The 21,528-nt window shown below is 37.1% G+C and overlaps 1 protein-coding gene and 1 long non-coding RNA gene across 3 annotated transcripts; one reads left to right on the plus strand and one right to left on the minus strand.

Annotated features, from left to right (window-relative positions):
* The first annotated feature begins 155 nt into the window (after window positions 1-155).
* On the plus strand, window positions 156-5,139 carry LOC112573236. Its single transcript, XR_003101188.1, has 2 exons — window positions 156-449; window positions 1,699-5,139. It is a non-coding gene; the product is annotated as an uncharacterized LOC112573236 (long non-coding RNA).
* LOC112573232 (tyrosine-protein kinase Src42A-like) lies at window positions 4,508-21,180 on the minus strand. 2 transcript variants are annotated; one of them, XM_025253410.1, is made up of 8 exons: window positions 20,598-21,180; window positions 17,422-17,543; window positions 16,775-16,938; window positions 13,669-13,837; window positions 12,970-13,128; window positions 12,533-12,717; window positions 11,619-11,775; window positions 4,508-10,162 (listed from the first exon to the last, which is right to left on the minus strand). In XM_025253410.1, exons 1-8 carry the CDS (start codon window positions 21,005-21,007, stop codon window positions 9,951-9,953), a joined length of 1,578 nt encoding a protein of 525 aa, XP_025109195.1. In that variant the 5' UTR covers window positions 21,008-21,180; the 3' UTR covers window positions 4,508-9,950. The 2 variants fall into 2 exon arrangements, with proteins under 2 accessions (XP_025109195.1, XP_025109196.1); XM_025253411.1 differs by having other exon boundaries at window positions 12,539-12,717; window positions 20,598-21,179.
* Between the last annotated feature and the right edge of the window lie 348 nt (window positions 21,181-21,528).

Here is a 21,528-nt window from a genome sequence, read left to right on the forward strand (position 1 = left end):
TTCCTTCTGTTTCCTCATTTTAGCCCCCTAGTTTTTTTATGTAATGTTCTGATTTTCCGAGTTCAAGTGAAGTCTTGCTTTTCCCATAAATCTTATTTGCTTTGCAAGTGTCTAAACAGTTACAAGTGTGTAAGCAAAATACCACATATCAGACGACATCAGCAGACGACAGTCAGAATGGTAAAAGCGCATGCGCACGAAGACAACGGAAACAAATCACGACACTGATTTACATGGCTAAAAGATGTCGCATTATCCATAGTTATCTCTTTAAAAAGCAGCAAACGATAATAGCATGGATGTGTATATACAAGTTCGTGATAATAGCTTCGTTCTGCCGCTCTGATTGTCGCAAATGACTTACAAAGAAGAATACGCAAACATGGAAACTGTCGCCGTCTGCTAAGTTTCAACTCCGCCTGTCTCTCAGTGTTTGCTGTGAATTTTCAGTAAGTCTGACAACTCTCAGAGTTCGTCTGATGAGACGGACGAGTTACATGTTGTTTTGGGAGAGGGATAAAATAGTTTGATTTTTTGAATATAGTCAGAAAAATACTTTCCGCGTGCCAGACTTTATCGTATGCTTTGACTTCTGATCAATACCTTGTGACTTTGATGTACGTGAGCACGCAGATCTTATCTTTTCCACTAGACTACAGAAAATTATTGTAACTGCACCTGTCTGGGAAATTCTTGGGAGATCTGGTGTTAGAGAATATTTTCCTCTGACCTCATCCTTAACCACACTCTTCACATAAGTTATCTGTCTCGTCTGCTTCCACTCTGGCAGTACAATGGTACGTACTTCAAAGGTAGGGGAGAGAGCCATTCTAATCAATCTTTACAAGCCGATCAAAATCACACTGATCGAAACGATGCTGGTGTGCATGACCAGTGTTTGCAACGACGAAAGTGACAACACCTAGCGGATAAATGAACTTTTGCAAAAAATTTACCGCTTTCTACTCATTCCACCTATGGTGGCAGACTTTAGATAATGCATTTTCTTTGCGTGACCCAGTCGGCTTAACACAAATTTAAGCAGGACAACTACAGTACTTTCGTTTCCAAAAGAGGTGAAAATGCCTTCCAAAAGTAGAAGAAACCCTTTTAGGATTTTTTTTTCTGTCTCTGCTCTCATTTGATGCAAAGCTATCGTCAGAATCTTCGTTGCAAACAGTCTTGGTACGATGACTGAGATAAACGATGACTGATGAAAAAACAACAGGACACATAAATGAAATAAATAATTGACGATGCGATCAATGCAACGGGAGGACAATTACTTTACGGAATTATTTTATGCGTTATATCGATCCAGCGACGCAAGGTGTCCGTGTAACAGAGACACTATAGCATGCAGTAGTTAAGGTCAAACAGGGTCAACCAAACAAGCTATTTTTTTTTTAATTGAAACGATAAAGAAACAATTTAGACTTATATACTGTTCTTGCCATCGACTGATGTACGGAAAGTTAGACATTCTGATTTACTGAAACTGAGCTGATGATAGAAATGAGAAGACAGAAACAGTATGTAATTTATTAGTGATGCATTGACAAAAATTATGGCGGTATGGCTATATAGTATACCTTATAGTGATGCAGTGACAGTAAATTCTGTCGGTAAACGTGGGATGTAGTTTACGGTGTTTAGTAACAGAATCTGGCAGTAACGGTATGGTGTTGCTTATTGTAGGGCATTGACAGAAGATTCGGTCCCGTGATGAAGTGTCTTGCTCGCCGCCTGATTGGATCGTGTACAGTCAGTACTGCCAGACCGGTTGTCAGTAAGGGAAGCAGCAGGATGAAGACTTCCGTGCAAGTGGTATGATGCAAGAGCAAAGGAACGCTGCAGTGCGCTTGATGTGTGCTGTATACAGCAGGTCGGAAGTCAAGTCAGCAGATGCAGGAAGCATACTGTTAGCGCTCTGTGTTAAGGGAGCACACCTGTCTAAGTGCTTTTCGGGTCTTTCCGGTTTTAGCGATGGAACGTACCGAAGTCGCTTATGCGAAGTACTGAAAAATGCGACAAATGCGTTTATTTATAACCCTTACAAACAGGTGAGCCACTATGCACCTATGACAAATTAAAACGGATATATCTTCTTTTTTTCAGAGGTCGCACTGTAGAAAGTGGAGCACCAACGATCTTAACTTCTGTAGCGACAACTGCTGGGAAGCGCTGCGAACTCCTCTTAGCAGTTGGGTAGCACATTATTACGTAATGATCGGAGGTTCAGAGTTCAGCTCTTGCCTCGGGCATGTTCTTTTTGTGCACGAAGCACATGTTTACCATGACCAGCTATTTTTCCAAGATGTAGCTTTATTTGCCGGCTCAGCGTAAAACACCCGTTATCTCATCAGTTGGTATGCTGGTTTCCGAGGAAAGTTCCAGAGCCAGCTATAGGGGGGCTGAGCAGGGGCGACCACCCAACCTCAGCGCCTGATAGGAAGCCAGCGCTAACAAGTACGCATGTTGTACCGGCTTTCCAAGGCCCTGCAATTCTATTTGCCCAAGGCCCCGCATTTCCCTAGCGCCGTCTCTTAAAGTGCTTTCACCTAATTGCGATTTTTCACTAGTTGGGGAGAATGACAAAGGAGGAAGAAACCGGAGTACCTGACGGCCAGCCCCGAGAATCGCTTCCAAAGAGTGCTCCCTGGTGAGATATTATAGGGCGGCAGTTATGAAGCGAAGGTAGAGCGTTGCCCAGGGTCAATAGGGTGAACTCAAGGAAAAGCGTCGTTTCCAAACTTATGGTGCCCAGACTCTGCAGAAGTTGTTTTACACCTGTATGCGTAGTTATAAACCACTGACAAAAAGGCTTTAGGGTAAAGAAACATGAATAGTGTCCCAAGAGTCTGGACGCTGTTTCGTAACTTCGGACACAAGACGCTTTTCATTGAGTTTCCGATTTAGCCCTGGGGAAATGACTTACTCTCACTTCATAACTACCGCCCCGATTCTAACTGTAAAGTTGCTTTTACCGTTGTGTTGTCAGTCCTGATCCACAACTACCACCACACACATTAGCCACATAGAGCAGGAAAGACAACCTAATCTCAAAGAAATTCACTTTGTTTTAACAGAATGATCTCCCTCGTATAACCAGGTAGGGTGTGGAGCACAGTGTTGGCTGGATGGATAGGCATAGAAGTCGATCGCCAACCGTGTTATACGACTGGTACGAGGTCACGTTTACTTGTAATGGAGAACCGACGTTTCAGAAATAGATGGCTGTAGTGCCGAACTCTGAGAAAAATTAAATGCACTCATGGTGTCCTAAGATTCTTCAATACGGGTACTCCAGACTGCTCAGACAGTGCAGATTAACTGGTCATTTAATTCCTAACATGGATCTGAAATTTCGATGCTCTACAACACACTTAAATGTGTGGACCAATTAAAATATTCCTATAATAACAGATGTAGTCATTCTACCTCTGTCTATTCAACCATTTTTCAAAGTCAACAAAAAATAAAGTATAATCCAGTAATATCAGAGAGCGTAGATATAGAGAGGCTGCACTCTTTCTGTGTCCTGACTTGTTAAGAAAAGTAGTGACGCAGTTGCGTCCCTTCGAAACGTGTTGCTACCAGAGTGCAGCCTCTCTATATCTACGCTCTCTGGTAATATCTGTGCGATGTGATACTCAGTCACATTGCCTGATCCAAACTAATTTTTGCAGGACTTTGCATTTTGTCAATGGGAAACTTGTAAACTATGTATGGTTTATGTAATTAGCTCTGGTGCATCTTCATTTTACAAGTTACAAAATGTTATCGTTTATGGGTCACAATTGTTTTAAGACATGCTACATGGGGGTCTTGACACTCAGATGTGGAGATGTGCTTGGTACAGTCACTGTTGTTTCCAGACTGCAGAATCTAGAACAAAGAAAAGTTAGGCAGTCTCGACTAATCAGCAAGGAAAGAACACAAACTCAAATCAATAACACTCAAATACTCAAAGAATGAGTTAGTTGGTGGGTGTGGGCTAATGTGTGATGGGAAGGACAATCATGATTTCGTTTACAAGTACCATTTTCAGAGGGTACTACTCTATAAAAGCACACAAGCAATATACACACACATGCATGTTTGTCAATCCACTAAAGCTGGAGGGGGTTACACCTACAGGCTGAATCAGTGCAGAGAATGGATGAGAACCTGGCTGTACCAGAAACTACATTTGAATATGAAAAACTTCTCCATTTCCAAACAAAATAATTCTCCGTGTCACTTTTCTAGTCCCCCAACAAAATACCAGCCATATTCCCAGTGTACCCGGCTGGTATGGTCAGCACCACTCCTCCTCCTTTCAACCCCTGAACCCTAACCCAAAACTGACAACCCCAAACTATAACCAAACCCTTGTTTGAATCAAAACTCCAGCCAGAAAACTAAAACAGACCAGAGGTGAAGTGTGTCCTTGGTTTTACTAAATATGTGTCCATGCCCATTCACAGAATGAATGCACGCACGCACACAAACACACATACTGTGCAAGTTCTCATGATCATTTATTAATTAAAAAGGAACCCCATTGTATAGCAATGTGCCACTTAACATAGGCACAAGTGACATGATGGCCAAAAATGAGAAAATTCCCTACCATTGCACTCTATACAGCCAAGTGATGGCAGCCATAGTTACTGTACAAATCCAAGAAAAATGTCATTCATCAAGGTCAGAGTAAAACATCCAATTAAAAATATCAAAATAATTCATGTTGTACAACAAGTACTTAAAGCAGAATAAGCACAAAAGAATTATCTTTTATTACAGGCTGATGGCTGCACCAACTGCTGAAGCCAGTTCTGATCTCTTATCCTGTTTCAAGCACATTTTAATGCCCCTCCCTAACATCCACAGAGTACCAATATCTAAATGCTTGATCTACTTGTGTGCCACAACCATAACTTGTGAGGTTTTTTGTAGCTTTAAAAAACAAAAACATAAATCCCACAGTATGGAAGGGGCAGTAAGCTCTCTCCTCTCACCTTCTAGCCTTCCTTGTAAGTCAGGCGTCATGACACCAGCCCAAGCAAGCCTCAAGCAAACTCCTCCAAAAATCTTATGCATTAACTATGGAGCCTAAGTTTATGCTGCATGCAACAGTTTACACCTTAAAAAAAACTACAGCAAATACATCTTTATCTGTATATCTTTTTTGCTACTAAGACCATTAATATTGCCATTGCTCATCCTGTTCTCTTCCTGTGTATGAAATATTAATCCTCCCAACAACCATGGATGTCACCATTATCATACTGAACTGACACTGATAAGATACAGGTGTATGTTACAGAAACTTATAAGCTGTTTCCAACAAAAAATGCTCGACACCTCCACAATGTTTACCTCTACAAATGCACAATAACACTAGCATTAGAATAATCTCTTACTGTAATGAGCTACTTAATTCAGTTCAATTATACTATGCATGAGAGACAAAGAGAAATTAAACCTGAAAAAACAGCCTATACCAGCTTTAAATAGCTGCAATGTCAATCTGTGTACCTCTGTGTTAATGACTGAAATTGGCTACAAGAAGCCAAATTATCATGCATACCTTCTATCAAGCCATGCAAGGTTTATATCATGAATTGGCTTGTGTCAACACTTCAACAGTTTAAACATCATTATTCAGCAACATGCTTACTTATCTTTAATTTGTCTTTATACAGATGAAGAAATTAGTGAAAGTTCAACCCATTCCTACCACCATCATAGATGTATTATACAAAATATAGATCTTAATCTTTGCTGGAGATTCTTCACCTTTTTTAAATTACTCTAGAAATGGTGACTGTGCACTAGTGTTGGAAATAGTTGTCTGCTAATGACACCTTGCTCAAAAATGGCATGCCCTCAAATTGTTTTAAACATACTGACATAGTACAGTCAAATGAAAGTGCTTATCCTCTCTCCTCCCTCTCGAGTTTTCCTTCTTACCTTTTTCTCTCCGAAGTACCATCTATTTCATTTTGAAATAACTTAAAACAGTTTAATGAAAATATGTGGATTTGTGTAGCATAATGACAGTTGAGAATGACTGAAACTATTAACAAGAACAAAGCAATCATTGACATTGGAAGTAGTAACTCGTATTATCTCACACATCCACATTATGTATCAAACAGTCTGACCGGAACACTTGCTTCCAGATCACTCAGCCCAGCAATAAAACCAAATTAAAACATGCATAGCCTGACTAAATATTCATGATAAGAAAACAATAATAAATCAACAAGATCTCAGTACTAAAATGTTGAAAATGGAAAGTAGAAAACAATTTTAATACATGCTGCCAGTGTTATTTCAAGCCAACCACTTTCGTGCACATCTGCCTTGCTTATCAATAAAATCTACAAGTGGATCACACAAAAAATGCATTAAGAACCATTTAAGCAAAATAAGCACTCTATCATATTCCTTAATGAAATATATGACAAACACAACTTGCATTTTTCAAACATAATTATCTGCCCTTAACTATAATGATTTCTGTAGACAAATATTAGTTACTATGTACAGAACATCAGTTGATACCATTTGACCAGATCTTACAGTAAAGTGTGCTTTACAGATAGAACATTGCTGTTTCATCAAATCATGCAAGACAAATACATTACAACCACTTCAATCATATGTGCCCAGTTAATAAAATCTCATAAAAACTAAAAGACTACAAATGATAAAGAGGCAAAAGAATTATCAAATCAGTTCCTCTTAAGCATGCTGCTTCTTGGATCCCTACATTAATTGTCAGGTGGTGATCCTTAATCTCTTGACAGGATAAAATTTTCATAATTTTTCCATAGGATAAATTCTAGCATTTCATTATCTTATTCCATTTTAAACTCATTAAGAATATTCTTAGCAGCACAGTATTCCAGTTCATGGATGGTAGTGAACATAATGGAAAAAAATGAAGCTTGAGAGAATACAAATAAAACACCTGTAAATCTTTTTCTCTCACTGCAAGCATAGCCAAGACCACAAGCAAACTAAATAAGTACTGGGTCAATCTACTCTGCATACAAGTACATCAAAACATGTTAAGATATATTTCATGATGAATTTGATCTTTTCTAATATATTCAAACTTCTCCTTGTTTTCAAATGACTTAATTAAAGCATGTATAATTTTCTCCTTATTTGCAATGGCATTGCCACTATACCTTATCTTCAAAACTAATCAGTTTCAGTTTTCTGAAAAGTCCTTTAGTTGAAACAGAAAACAAATTACTCTCCAGCTGTTCCCCTAAGTATTATGCATTTAATTCATACAAAAGCCCAGACATTGCATGACTGATAGAATGTAAAGCAGCTATAGGTTTTGTTAATTAGGTCAGTTTTTTTTTTAAAAACTTTTAGTTGAAAGCAACCACCCATAAGCACAAAATCGAGAGTACTGCATCTCTCCTTCCAATATCCAAAGCAAAGTTTGTTGTGCAGACCAACCCAAAACAGTCTATTTTGAAGCACATTAGATGTAAAGTAACACCTCTGCAAAACCTCTGCCATCTATAAAATGCTCTCAGCATGCATGTGAATGTGTATGCACACACACACATATATACTCAGCCAGTGAGAACAGTTTTATGACTGTCTGATATCCAGATAATATTTAATGTAATTTTATTTTGCTGTTATTAAATACTGCAGTGTTGCTTCTATGAACTTTCTCCTTTGCTTCTTTGGACATTTAATGATGAGTTCATTAAAACGATATTACTCACAAATGTGCCATTTATATGTTAGTTCACAGGGCCTAGTGATCAGCTTCACAATCCTTAAGTTCTGTATGAACAGATTGATTGTTTAGCAACCTATTTACAAAATAATAATACTTACTTTAATCATGATTGTGGTTCCCTAGCATTTCTAGTGCGCTTTGAACAGCTAGTATGGTCTTTAGTTATAAATATTTCTTAATGGAGAATGAAACCACTGCTTTCCCTCAACAACAAAAAAAACTCAGCACTTTGTCTAGTATACATATGATGATATGATAAACAGGCAGCTTTTTGAAAACATATTCTTCACATAAAATAGAGCTATCTAAACTTTTCCTAAGTTTCACAACATAATCTTCTACAAAGAGATAGTACAAAATAAAAATTCATGCTGCATATGGTTTACAAATTATGAGCTCCCATAACTAAGACAAAGTATGCCGAGGCTACAAAGTATTATATACACGAAACCTTCACTAGTTCGCTGCATGCAGGCAAGTGAAGATGTACATGAACATTTGCACACATATACACTGCACATTTCTCACTTCAACAACACAATTTTCTTCAAAGGGTTGAGCAACTGCAGGCAAATATCCTGCTGGAAACAATCTAATATCTATACAAAAAGAAAACAACCCTAAGTTTCATACACTTGTCAATAATAATAGCAATAATAAAATTCATGCCTAGATATCAGACATTTTGTAATAGCTACAATTCTAACTGCAATTAACACCCCTACTTCTGTGCAACTTGCATTCTTATCACTTAAAACAATTTTAATTAAAAGTTTTGCCCAGAGTAACATTTGTTTCAAACATGCATGCACATGGGCCATCCTTTACACTTATCCACACACCTAAAATAATAAATAAGTCACTAAGAATGTCAGGTGAGATTGTAAGCATAAAGCTCATTGATAATGGTACTGTTACTTGTATAAATTAGTGGTAAGGGAGTGAATTTAAATTACATTCATTTCACAGACCTTGACTTTGCTTAGTTATTTTTTGAAGATTCTGTTACTGATAAATAGGAAAAAATCTTTCTCTCACACCCCCTACATCCCTTCAACGTAATGCTAATCCTAACCTCCACCCATTCATATCCATGGTTTCCATGCATGAAAAGTACATGAACACACACACAAGCGCACAAAAAACAGCGTCAATTCTACTTAAACTATGTGTCCCTATCTTCACCGAGTAAATGCCCTCTCATGATGATATTATCTTGTCTTCCAAAGTTTGGCAGTTGAAAAGACATTGCTTGTCACAATCACATAGCCCACAACCTCTTCAGTAAACATCTTTTAAAATTTTAAATAAATGGCAGCTAACTGAAGCTGTAAGACAGAAGCAAGAAAATATTGCATCACTCTTGTTCCTGAAAAAGAATCCACATGCACCAAGCACTGCAATGCAAATCTACTGGAAACATAAACATGCATGATCTTTATGATACGAGGACAACACTGATGATCTGCCCTAGCTACATTCATGGATGAAACATTTTCTGCTGCAACATATACTACTGGCATGTCTTCAGATTTCAAAAAGTTTCACCCTTTTTAACAATGACAGACCCTTCCACTGGTACAAATTTCAGAGAAATATTAGATATTCAATCTACAGAGGTGTCAGGCAAACCTTGGTAGTATTCTCGCCTGTTGTTGTCTCAAACCTTCAGCTGTCAAAGTCTTTGATTGATTCCTCAAATAAACATTAATTTGGTATCCATGCTGCAATAGACCTTTATATTTCTCTTTATATTAAGGTTTTATCTTCTTGTTTTCAAATATTCTAATCTGCTTATCTGACAACATTTCCTACTCTAACAGTGTAGGCATTCTGGTGACATGCAATAATTACTTATGATGAATCAGTAATCCTACAAGGGAAATCAAAGGAAATCTTTTTGTGGTATGCTTGAATTAAAAAAATAATAATAAAATGTGGTACAGAAACTGGGCAAAAACATTTATCATGATTGGCAAAGTTGCTGAGCATACAATGACAGTTCTTAAATGGTTTGACAAACAATTATGGCCTGAACACTCAAGACAATATGTTCAAATTATCAAATAGAAATTTCTTGATGACAGCAGGACAGTACACTCCAGATTTCCTTGTGTGAGAGGGGGAGTTTTGTTCGAGTCATTTTGTGCTGCCCACAAGATGGAATGCAGGAAACCAAAGTACCTCATCGAACAAATGATGCCTCTCTGTAGTCCTTGGGGTCCATGGTGAAGAACTCCTCCAGCTTCCACTGCAGAGTCTCAAATGTTGGTCTCTCCATCTCCTCCTTGCGCCAGCACTCCAGCATTATGTCATAGAGGGCCTTGGGGCAGCCAGGAGGACAAGGCATCCTGTAGCCATGCTCTACTTGGTGCAGTACCTCTGCATTTGTCATTCCTGTAGAAACAAAGTGAGACAGTCATCACAGCAACAAAAGTTCTATATCCCACTAGAAACATATCCTACACTAATCTGTTACATGTCTATTTCGGATGTAGTACATGTAGTGCTTATTTCTTGAAAGGCGATTGATTACTATGGGGATCCATTCCACAAGTTTTGAAAGGTCACTAGCAAATATGATCCTACAGTAACCAAATGACTCTATCTTACACTAAATGTAAGTGGTTTTAGTCTCACTGCAGTGTTAAACATTTAAAGTTGCAGCATTCATTCAGTCTCATATTAGCTACCACTGAGCCAACAACATTTAAAAGAAACTACACCAAACACTGACTTAAGGAACGTAAAAAAAAGAGCTTTGATACAGTATTCTAAACTTAAATCTATTATGCATCTCTAAATGGTGGGGTTTTTTTATTGTTACTTTATCACTACAGGCATTTGTTTTATAAACAACCCAAATGCAACAGAGTTTTATGATTGCTTGCCTAATTTTTATCATCATACTTCTTAACAAAGTGCTACAGTTGTCTGACCCTCAGAACTACTACATGTAAAATTAACACAGTTCAGGCGCTATGTTGATATGATGCCTACAAAGCATGCAGCACTCTAAAGGCCAGTGCTACCAATGACAGTCCTATAGCTGGGTTTCAAGAGTAAAATAAGCAAATCATCGTACATTCTATCAATTTACAGATACAAAAACTAAATACTTGCAAACCACATAAAAAAAGACAACTCTGACTGCATGAGATATAATTTTAAAGCACTCTGTCAATATCCTTACATACACAGAAGACATCTTCCTTAGAATTTCAGGTGTATGTGTGTGAGCATGCATGTGCATACACTAGAAGAAAAACAGAGATAATGTCACTGATAGGAAAGGATAAATATCTGAAGTTCTCTGTGTTCACATCACGTAAGGACAAATAGGTCCATCTTTGTTAATGTTATGTTATATGAACAATGCTGCATTCATTCTGAGGTCACTCTGTTTGTAAGATACTTATTTCTTATATATAATGCGCCTTTTCCCACCGGGCTGAAAGCAATTTACCTAACACCTGAACATATACAAAGGTGCACAAGAACACACATTAAGCAGCCATCAAATGCACCTTATGATCATTTGCACTAACACACTCTCACCACTACAACACAAAAACATATATGAATACACACAAAGTGTAAATTAAACCTGAGCACCCAGAGAAAACTACTAATAGTCAGCCTTGCAAACAGATGTCACCTCCAGATAGAGAAGTACAGAAGCCAAGATCTAAACCCATAACTCTTGATTCTCATTGTCATGGTGACACTGTGCCACAAACTTACTAAAATGCTTTTGGTAAAAACTAGCTGATTATTGGTGATAGTGAAACTAAGATGTTGTGTTTATGTCTTAAGAATCTTAAGCATGCTTAAGCCATATAAATCCTTTCACCTGGATATGGCACACGACCATAGGTAACAATCTCTGTGAGCAGGATGCCAAAAGACCAGACATCTGATTTTATTGTAAAGCGGTTGTAGTTAGCGGCTTCAGGTGCGGTCCACTTGATTGGGAACCGTGCTCCAACCCTGGCTTCATATTCATCTTCCTACAACATACAGCAAAGAAAGTGAGAATCTTCTGGAAAATAACCACCGGGGAGAATGGGGGGCTTTGGGAGCAAGGCAATGCTAATAGAATGAACAGTTGCAGGTACTGTCTGTTATCTCAAGAAGTGTCAGCGCATTACCCCATAAACTACTTGACATTTTTTCTAAGCAAAATTTCTTTAAATATGCTACAGTGTAAAGCAGATTATATGCAAGCTAAAATGAAAATGTTCCTTTAATAATCAATTGTGCTGTATTATAACACTAGCAAAAATGTGCAACCAGTTAACTTTTTAAAGAATACAAAAATTTCCAGAAAAAAGTGGCTGCAAACAAAAGAAATGCACAGATCTAAAACAATTTTTACATTTCTCATAAATAAAAAGCTTCTCTTATGTTTCTCCTTAGTTTCACTATGGTTTTAAATCTTGTTTAACAAAATTTATAATAAACCAACGATTTAGAAGACAGCCTGCAACAGTGCATTCTGCCAGCACTGTCATCACAATGATATGAAACCACAAAAAGATCACATGAACCAAACCCACAAAAATGCAACTAGACAACAGAACCAACAATCTTATTGCCTGAACTAACACCACACCACAACACTGGAGGCAAACTGAAAACAGTTCAACTTAATTTCAGTAACTTCAGCACAGGCAGCATTATCAAGAGCACGAAGAGGAGTGGGAAGGGGAGACAGACACGCAAGGACAGCCAGAAAAAGTGGGAGAAGAAGGTGCATGTCCGTGCCTCCACCTTGATGACACGCGCGAGGCCAAAGTCAGCAATCTTGACGTTGTTGTTCTCGCCCACCAGGATGTTGCGTGCTGCCAAATCACGGTGAATGTAGTTCTGTGACTCCAGGTATGCCATACCACAGGCTATCTGTGCTCCAATGTCAATCAGCTGAGGCAGTTTCAGGATACGACCTTTGCCTGGAGTTTGAATGTCAAGCAGAAATTGTCAGAGTGATATTCTTCAAATGTCTATTTATGTCTACCCAGGGTTTCTACATCTAAAGATTTTGTTAACATTATAAATAATGTTGGAACACTATTTTCATTAACGTTATCCATTAAAAGCAATTGATATGTGTCTTTCATAAATAAAAATGTGCACAAAACCAACTCCTCTCTCATACATGCAACTATGTGTGCAAAAACAGACATAAACACTTTTCGTCTTACCCTGCAGGAATTCCAGAAGGCTTCCATTCTTCATAAGTTCTGTGATGATATAGATAGGTTCATCTTGTGTGCACACAGCATAAAGCTGGATCAGCTTCTGGTGCCGCAGTTTTTTCATAATCTGAGCCTCTGCCAGGAAGTCTTTGGGATCCATTGTGCCTGTGTAAATAATTTACCTCTCGCGGCTTTATAACCACAAACGTTTTTGTAATCCACCTCTATTATGCTGCCAATGAACTTCAAAAAATCTAATTTTATTTTTTCAAAATAATCTAATTAATACGATCTATATAAATTATTAACCGGGTTCAACAAGGTTTTAGTTCTACATTTAATTTTATTATCAAAAGAAAAGCATAGGAAGATCAATATAATCAAAGAAGAAATAAGTGGAAAAAATACAACATTAAATACACCAAGGAATAAAACAAATAAGGAAAATCTGAGACTGTATTTTTTTAAAACTCAAATCTTAAACAGTTTTGACCAGTCTTTGAATTCTATCATTGAACACCCAAATAATTTACAGCAAAGTAAATATGTTTATAACTAAAGACTTTTCATTGAAATCAGTTCCACCAGTCCAGCAAAAATCAATTCCACCATTGCAGCAAAAATGCACACCCCTAAAAGTAAATCCAAGGACTTGTCCACTCCTATCACAAGACACACTGTGACTGAGGAAAATGAATGTCTCACCTGGTTTAAGAGTCTTGATGGCTACAGGTGTAGTGTTATTCCACAAACCCTCCCAAACTTCTCCAAACTGGCCATGTCCAATCTTTCGGATCAGCTTCAGCGAACTCTTAGGGATCTCCCACTGATCTTTGGTGTTGTAGGAAAGGCCATTGGTCTGTGGCTTCTCCACCTGAAGAAATGTTTTATGCACCAGCTTTGTAAGTAATCTTCCCAAAAGGTGAAGCAATTCTCACCTCTAAAAGATTCTGAATCCACAATAAACTAAACATTCTAAAACATTTTCAGGTCTTTAAAATAAAGAATTGTGAGGAACAAAAATCAAATTTTAACCAATTTTATGATGGGTCATGCACACATACTGCAGTAAACAGAATGTTCACCAATACACTTTTTTTTTAAATCCACATGATTTTTCTCTACCATGTCTCTTCCTTCCTTCGACAACCTTGATTTCCCAGTTTTCCCCACCACCACCTTTAAGATCATTTTTCTCATAGATATTCTTGCCTCATAAACACGTGCAAATCAGCAGCCAAAACAAAAATCTATAAGCTGTTTTATGACTGGAGGCGATGTGGACAGAAACATTTGCAGTCTGGATCACATTTTCTTCAATTATTTGTGCATACTGAAGAAAGATATTATTTATACTATCTGCCATTGTCTGGATAACAATTTTGCCTGTTATGTTGCATGTGTCCATGTCTGTCTTTTTTTTTTTTTTGTAAAGCGCCATGAGCCTGTCTATAGGACAATATAAATATAAATTCACTGTATTATTATCATGTACATTCACAAACATCATTTAAGAACACAAATGTGTATGCACAGTGCATTTTGCACATCTATATGGTGTGCCTCTGGATATGGATATGTGTGGTGTTTGTATCTAATATATATGTGAACAATTTTTTCTATGAAAAAAACACTTCTGATTTGAGGAATTACGTCAATATTGTCCTATGCATGCAAGTTTATTTAATGATTTATAAAGACAAGCAAGCAACATCAAAATGTCTCATCTTATATGTCTTCAGTTTATCAAAATGTATGACCATGGGGCTGACTAACAAACCAAATGTCACAATATAGTTTTTTTTTTATCAGCAAATATGATCTGAATGGCATTTCAAACACCATCAGTGATTAAAAAAAATCTCCACTGCAAAACTGCTGTTTCTAACCAGCACAAGATAAACATAATGTTTTTAGGTTTTCGGAAAATATTGATCTGATCCTAAAGCTTGCTTGTTTCACCTTACCATGGAAACTGATGCATCAAGGCAGTTTGCTACAAACCTATTCTTTTTAAAATCATGCTATCTGTGGAAACCCACACATCACCATGAAACATTTTTATAGCAAAACATGAGCCCCTATTTCCAAGGTTACAAGCTAAAAATAATTTGGTTTAAACTGATGATCTCAATGGCTTTTAAACAAAGTACTGCACATTTCTAAAAAGCATATATAAAACCAGATAACAGTATGTAAAATCTTAACTTGTACTTTTTATTTTTTTAAACTCTGCAGCATGCAAAAGTCTTTTTGACTCTCTCACACTCAGTGTTTCTCATCAGGTAGAAATAAGCAAAATTCATGTAAAGAAAATGTGCTTATTTGCACATAAGACACTGTGTACCGAACTGGACACAAAATGTAATCTTTTGCCATTACTTTTTATCAGCTATCAGTAAAATAATTTTACATGCATAAAAACATCACATCAAGGATGGTATTTATAAATGTATATTGTGCACTTTGTCCAGCTACTGGTTGGAAAGACATCCATTATTTATTTTGGGGGGAGGAGGGAGGTTGGATTACAAAGTTAACTAGGGGTCAGAAAATCACTTCCACTTAATGCTTCCACTAGACCTAAATCTGCTTTTTAGTCTTTGTGATAAGCTGATGTGCTTGCCTTACAATTAGCTACATATATAGCTGTCAACTTACTCATCCACGCACATATACATTACTGGCATGATATTTTTGCTATGAATCTAAATGCTGCTTTATTTTCCCCTCATTGTTAAAGTCTTATGTTAACTCCTCCTTTCCTACAATGACTTTTCAAATATCTCCCCACCATAAGGATAAATAGACTTTTTCTAAATGTTTTTGTATGAACTGCAACCTTTACTGCAGCCACATTCCTCAGGGATGGTGGGAGCATAAAAACAAAAATGTGTTACTTTACTCTGTTTTATTAAATTACTACATTAATTTTTTTCTTCCTTTTTTAATCCCAATGATGGCTCACCACAAAAGCCTTCTTAGCTCTAACCATATCAACTTAGGCCATCACCCTTCTTGCAAAAGATTCAAAGAATCCTACTTCCCTCTCACATTACATGAAAGATTGATTTTAACAGCAAAAGAAACCAAGTACAAAGTTCTCTAAGGATGTGTTAAGCCAAAATTGCTGCATGAATCTATTTTTGTTCGTAATGTCCCTCTCCCTCTGTGTTCACTGTGACTCACTGTCAACACAACTCAAGTCATCTATAGATCATCTGGTAACAAGATCACTTAAAGGACCCCACAGGAAAGGACACAATGAATCTATTATATTCCTGTTGTCCCAATGACCGACCTCTGCAGCAGTCAATCTCCTTCAACAATATGACTAGTAAAGCACTAAGGAATTTGAATTATGACTGAAAGTCTGCTTATGTGCCAAGCCTGCCACTGTCAGTCTCACTGAGTAGGATAAACATAAGCATGTGTGAAAATTACGAATTAAAATTCTTTCTGTGATCAAACATCAATCCTGTTTAACCTTTAAATTCAAGTTTTGGAAGCAAAAATTTGTAATTTCCTTGTTTTGGATTTTGATTTTACATTTTCAGTTTTATATCAGTGTTGCTTTTCTATACAATGTTTACTCAAATATGTACAATAAAAATATCTAAGTGCCTGAAGATAATGTAACCTCAAAATTTCTGTTTTTGAATGTAAATACAAGCTAAAGTATACACCCTTCAAATTTTCTTTCTCAATGTATGAAAATTATTTTACTCAGAACATGAAATTCATAGGTACCTGATAACATATAAATCAATAAACATTTCTGAAAGGTCATGCATTATAAACCCACACATACCTGTGAGCAAGGTTTCCTGAGATTTACACAGAGACCGTCAGCATCATGACTATAGTGGTCAACAAGTTCTGACAGAGTCCGAAAGGTTACACGTCGGGCGATGAAGAACCCCCCTTCATCCAGCTGTCGGATTCGGTAATGTTTGACAGTGTCACCATCACGTACTGAAATGTGCAGTTTTATGCTAATCATAGCTTGCTTCCAACTCTATTTCTTACTATGTGGTCTACTTCAAGTGGCCGAAGCATGTTTGTATATTAGAAAGTCATGCTGTCACTACTGTAAATGTAAATAACAGGTGTTGAAGTAAAAAAAAAATTAACCAGAAATAAATAGGATACAAAATGATTGCCTCTCAATTTGTGAAAACGATAATATTAGTAAAGCAATACCACTCGGATATACAATTCATTTCTGCCATGTCAACCATAAAAAAAAAATTCAGTGATTTGGGATAGGGGCAAAGGGGAAAATTTGTATTGCATTTACATTTGATTAAGTCATACATTCACAACTTTGAGGGCTAAGGTAAAATAAAATTTTTAAATTACAATCATACAGCTGTCAATGTATGTTACATTAAATAAGTATTATTTTTTAGCTTAGTGATACTATGCAGTTCACTAACAGAAAAAGACAGCTCTTGCCTGATAGAGAGTAATCATTTCGCCTGCTCTCTGAATCACGGATAAGAAAAGCCCCATGCTCATTTTCTGGTGACAGCAGCTTCTTTTCTGCTTCCACACGCTTAATTTTTCCAAAATACCATCTGAAACAGTACACAACAGAGGAGTAAAATCCATGCCAATTTTTTAAAAAAAAATTCATGTTTTGCAATGGTTACATTTCAGAACAAATCTGCTTCTAAAAGGACTGACAAATGGGCCGTATTACACAATTTTGTATTACACCATGCACACACACACATCCATGTTCTCACAGGCAGGACATAGATGTTGCATGACTCAAGACATATAAAATCTGAGGCATGCTATACTCCAGAGGATTCTAGCATGAGAACACATTTGCATGTCATTTAAAGAACTAGCAATTTTCCCCTCTATGGTTCTTCTTATTGAACAGTCATAATACACTGGCTTTCAGATCAAGGCTGAATCTGCACTCCAGCTTCAAACAATGTAAGAACAGGTCTGAGGTGGACAGAAATATGCATCCCTCTTTAGCATGATCATCAAACTTTATATGACGACAAGAACCAGTTTCAAGGGTAAACAACTAAATCAGCAACTGTTTAGGGGTAAGTTTGATAAGGAGGGTGGGAAACCTGGAACTAACCCAACAACAAGCACAGGCGGGCATCAGCATGTCAAATAACTGCGTTAAAACAGGCTCCCATAACCAAATATTGCACTTGCTTCACACAAAAACAGTTCAGTCCACAGTAACCTTAAAAAGAAAGAATTCCATTTACTGTGCCACTATTTCCCATTTCAAATCCTATGGTCCCAACAGTCAATTACTATATTAAAGGGAAGGTATTGAGAGATCACAGAGAGACAAAAGTGGTCATCTGACATTTAGCAAAAAATGAGATTGGATAAATGTCAACATGAACTCTCAACTGAATAATAATAATAACTGCATTTGTATAGCACATTTTCACATGTGGATACAAGCTCAATGCACTGCACAAGAAAGACTACAAATGAACCAACAATCAACCATATGATAAACATAAAGCATCAGCAAACAGGTAACACCACAGTCAAAAAAAGTACATGGATAAAGAACATTTCACTTGATTGTGCAAGATATTTCTTAAATAGATGGGTTTTGAGCTGAATTTGAAAGGTTCAAATGTAGACACAGTTCGAAAAGAAAGGGGAAGAGAATTACAAATAATGGGGCTTAAGATGGAAAAAAAAGCATCTGATGCTTGGAACAGCCAGCCAGCCAATACAAGTAGAGGGAAGCGATCAGCTTAGGTGGTAAGGCATTAGTAGCTGAGACGGTTTAGAGAAAACATTTGTTTCAACGGTCTTGCTAGTTTTTGATGCCTTTTATTTTGCTTAACCAAAGAAAATACATAACCATGAGAAATCCAAATGGCAATGTTTCCTTTTTCTTTCTCTCTCTCTCTGACATATTGGAAATTACATTGTGATTAAATAATATCAGTCAACAATTCTGCTTTATTTATTTTTTTCATCACTGTTATCATTGAGATTTTACAATATGTGGAATCTACTCAATGAAAATATGTTAAATGATTGTGGTTAGAGTCATACATTATAATTAACGCTCATAGATATATAAGAAACACTTCTGACCGGTCCCTGCATGTGACTATTGTCAACATGTGCCCTTTGGTCACTCCACATTAACACAAGAACAGTCAAATTAAACAGTAAATCGCCAGTTAGTTAATAAATAATGCCATGCAGTCTTCTTGAATGCCTATCCGCTATAGATCTTGATATCAACGTAACATAAAAAAATCTCAGTCAAATCCAATAATCTGAAAATATCCTGCATGTCTCCATACAAAATTTATCTATGGATCCAAAATATGAGATACCTAACTTGGCACAGAATCACCAAGATTCCAAGTTTAACAGCTAAGGGTGAAATGTTGGAAGGAAGAGGAAAAATAAACAGCCATATCAAATAAGAAACTAGCAATATTACAGAAGCAGAGGTCTTCTGAGCTCAAGCTTACACACTCTTGTACACACACTCTAGTGACTTTAGGTTACACTCAAAATTAAAATGTTATTCACTTTGTTGGACGCTTGAGTTTCCATTTCTCAGTTTCCTAGGTCTTTAGTACTATCAATCCAAAGCAGGATCACTGCTCCACCCAATTATAAATCACTTTAGACTTATTTTCCATCAAGATTTGACATTTCTCATAAATGTGTTCTAGCAATCTGTAAAACTGTGGTAACAGCAACCTGTGTTTAAAACAGACAGCTTGCAAACAACAACAGCAAAAAAGCCACAACCTCATAGTGTAAGGTTTAAGATTAAGACATTGTAAGACCCCTTTTGACAAACAATAATATATTCCAACTCTCAATCAAGCATAATGTTAATGCAGTCTGCCAAGTCTGGTGGTTTCATTTTTTTTCTGTAGGAGAAACCGAGGAAATACTCCATAAGTATGAAGTTTGAAAGGTAAGGAACATATGTATGCCGTATGATTCTTATTTAATAATAATAGCACAATGCACTAGCATGAGTCAGTGTCATTGCACACACCAATCATTTTACAATGTATCATGTCGGAATATTGTATTCTGTATTAAAGGATTTCATTATTAACGTAAATAAGAATTTGCTTCCATTCATTAGAATATGATTGACCACATTAAATCAGCTACAAAGGGACAAACCACAATAGCTTTAAATGATATCTAGCACAACGCTGTATGTTCTTTATTTTTAAAACAGGATTACTGTATTCACTCTACCACTCCTACATTTTTTTGTATCAATTATCCATTACAGTACAAGTGTCTTTCCCCAATGTGCACCATTCATTAGTTACTGTGAATATTAATGTACTCTAACCTTTGATTATCCAAAACCAACTTTAAACAGAAATGCATTCTTGCATTTAGTTATTTCTGACCAACCAGATTTCAGATAAGGGACACATTTGGGTGAGATAAATACATCAACTAATAAATTTACAAGTATTTTTCAACTATTCCTCCAACAACTGGGATAAATAATGCTAAGACTGAATACTCTCTATTACTTCATTTCACATTCACTGTTGTTAATGTTAAATGATCACGTGTATGGAGTATCAAAAAATAAACACGATGTGAAGCATCCTCACGAAATAATTACTTACGGTTCCGATTCAAGGCTTTTTACACTCGCCACATAGTTGGAAGGTATATATCCCTCTTTTTTTGTTGTCTTTGAACGAGCATACCACCAGTCACCCTGGGTATCGTTTATGATCTCCAAGAGTTCTCCTTTCCGGAAACTCAAGTCTTCATCTGTTCGAGCATCGTAATCATATAATGCAACAAAGACTTTAGACGACGCTGCCGATGCTTCTGATGCAGTGTCTCCACCACCCTGATGGGAAGGTGACTGGTTTGATGGCGATGCCGATCCCTGCACCGTGCTGCCTGCTGCAGGGGTAGCGGACACAGCAGCTCCGTTCTCTGCTGGCTTGTTTTGAGGCGACGGCTCTCCAGCATTGCTACTCCCCGCTGCTTTGGATTGTTCCGATCCCCCGAGGCAATTCCCCATGGTTTCGTCACAAGACAGTCAACAGTTACTTCTTTCATCTACGTCAAAAGAAGTGTCTTGAACGCTATACCATATTTCACAGTCCCAGACATATCACAGCACGGACAGAAGTGCTCGCTCTCATAATTCTTGCCGACATTATTGATGGTGATCTCAGATGAACATAAATGATATTCATCCGCAGATGCGTAAACTAATACTAATAATGTTACATAGAAACGGATGATAATATAAATGCTTCTGCAATATTTACACACAAACAAAGGACGAATAACAATTGTCTTATCGTTTATTTCATGCAGGTATTTATTGTCAAACATTGAACTATATAATGTTGTCGCACAATGTTTAGTGTGCCGCGACGTTGCTCCCGACCGGCGATACTACGGTACTTGTGATTGGACAAAATATTCAATAATCCTGCAAAAAGTGAAAGAAGCACCAATGGGATACAGCGTAATGGCATGGTTACATAAATCGCCTTCTACTTTCTCCCTTGTGGGAGACGTCTTGACAGAAAG

This window comes from Pomacea canaliculata, linkage group LG10 (genome assembly GCF_003073045.1).
Source record: "Pomacea canaliculata isolate SZHN2017 linkage group LG10, ASM307304v1, whole genome shotgun sequence".
Classification (NCBI taxonomy): domain Eukaryota; kingdom Metazoa; phylum Mollusca; class Gastropoda; order Architaenioglossa; family Ampullariidae; genus Pomacea; species Pomacea canaliculata.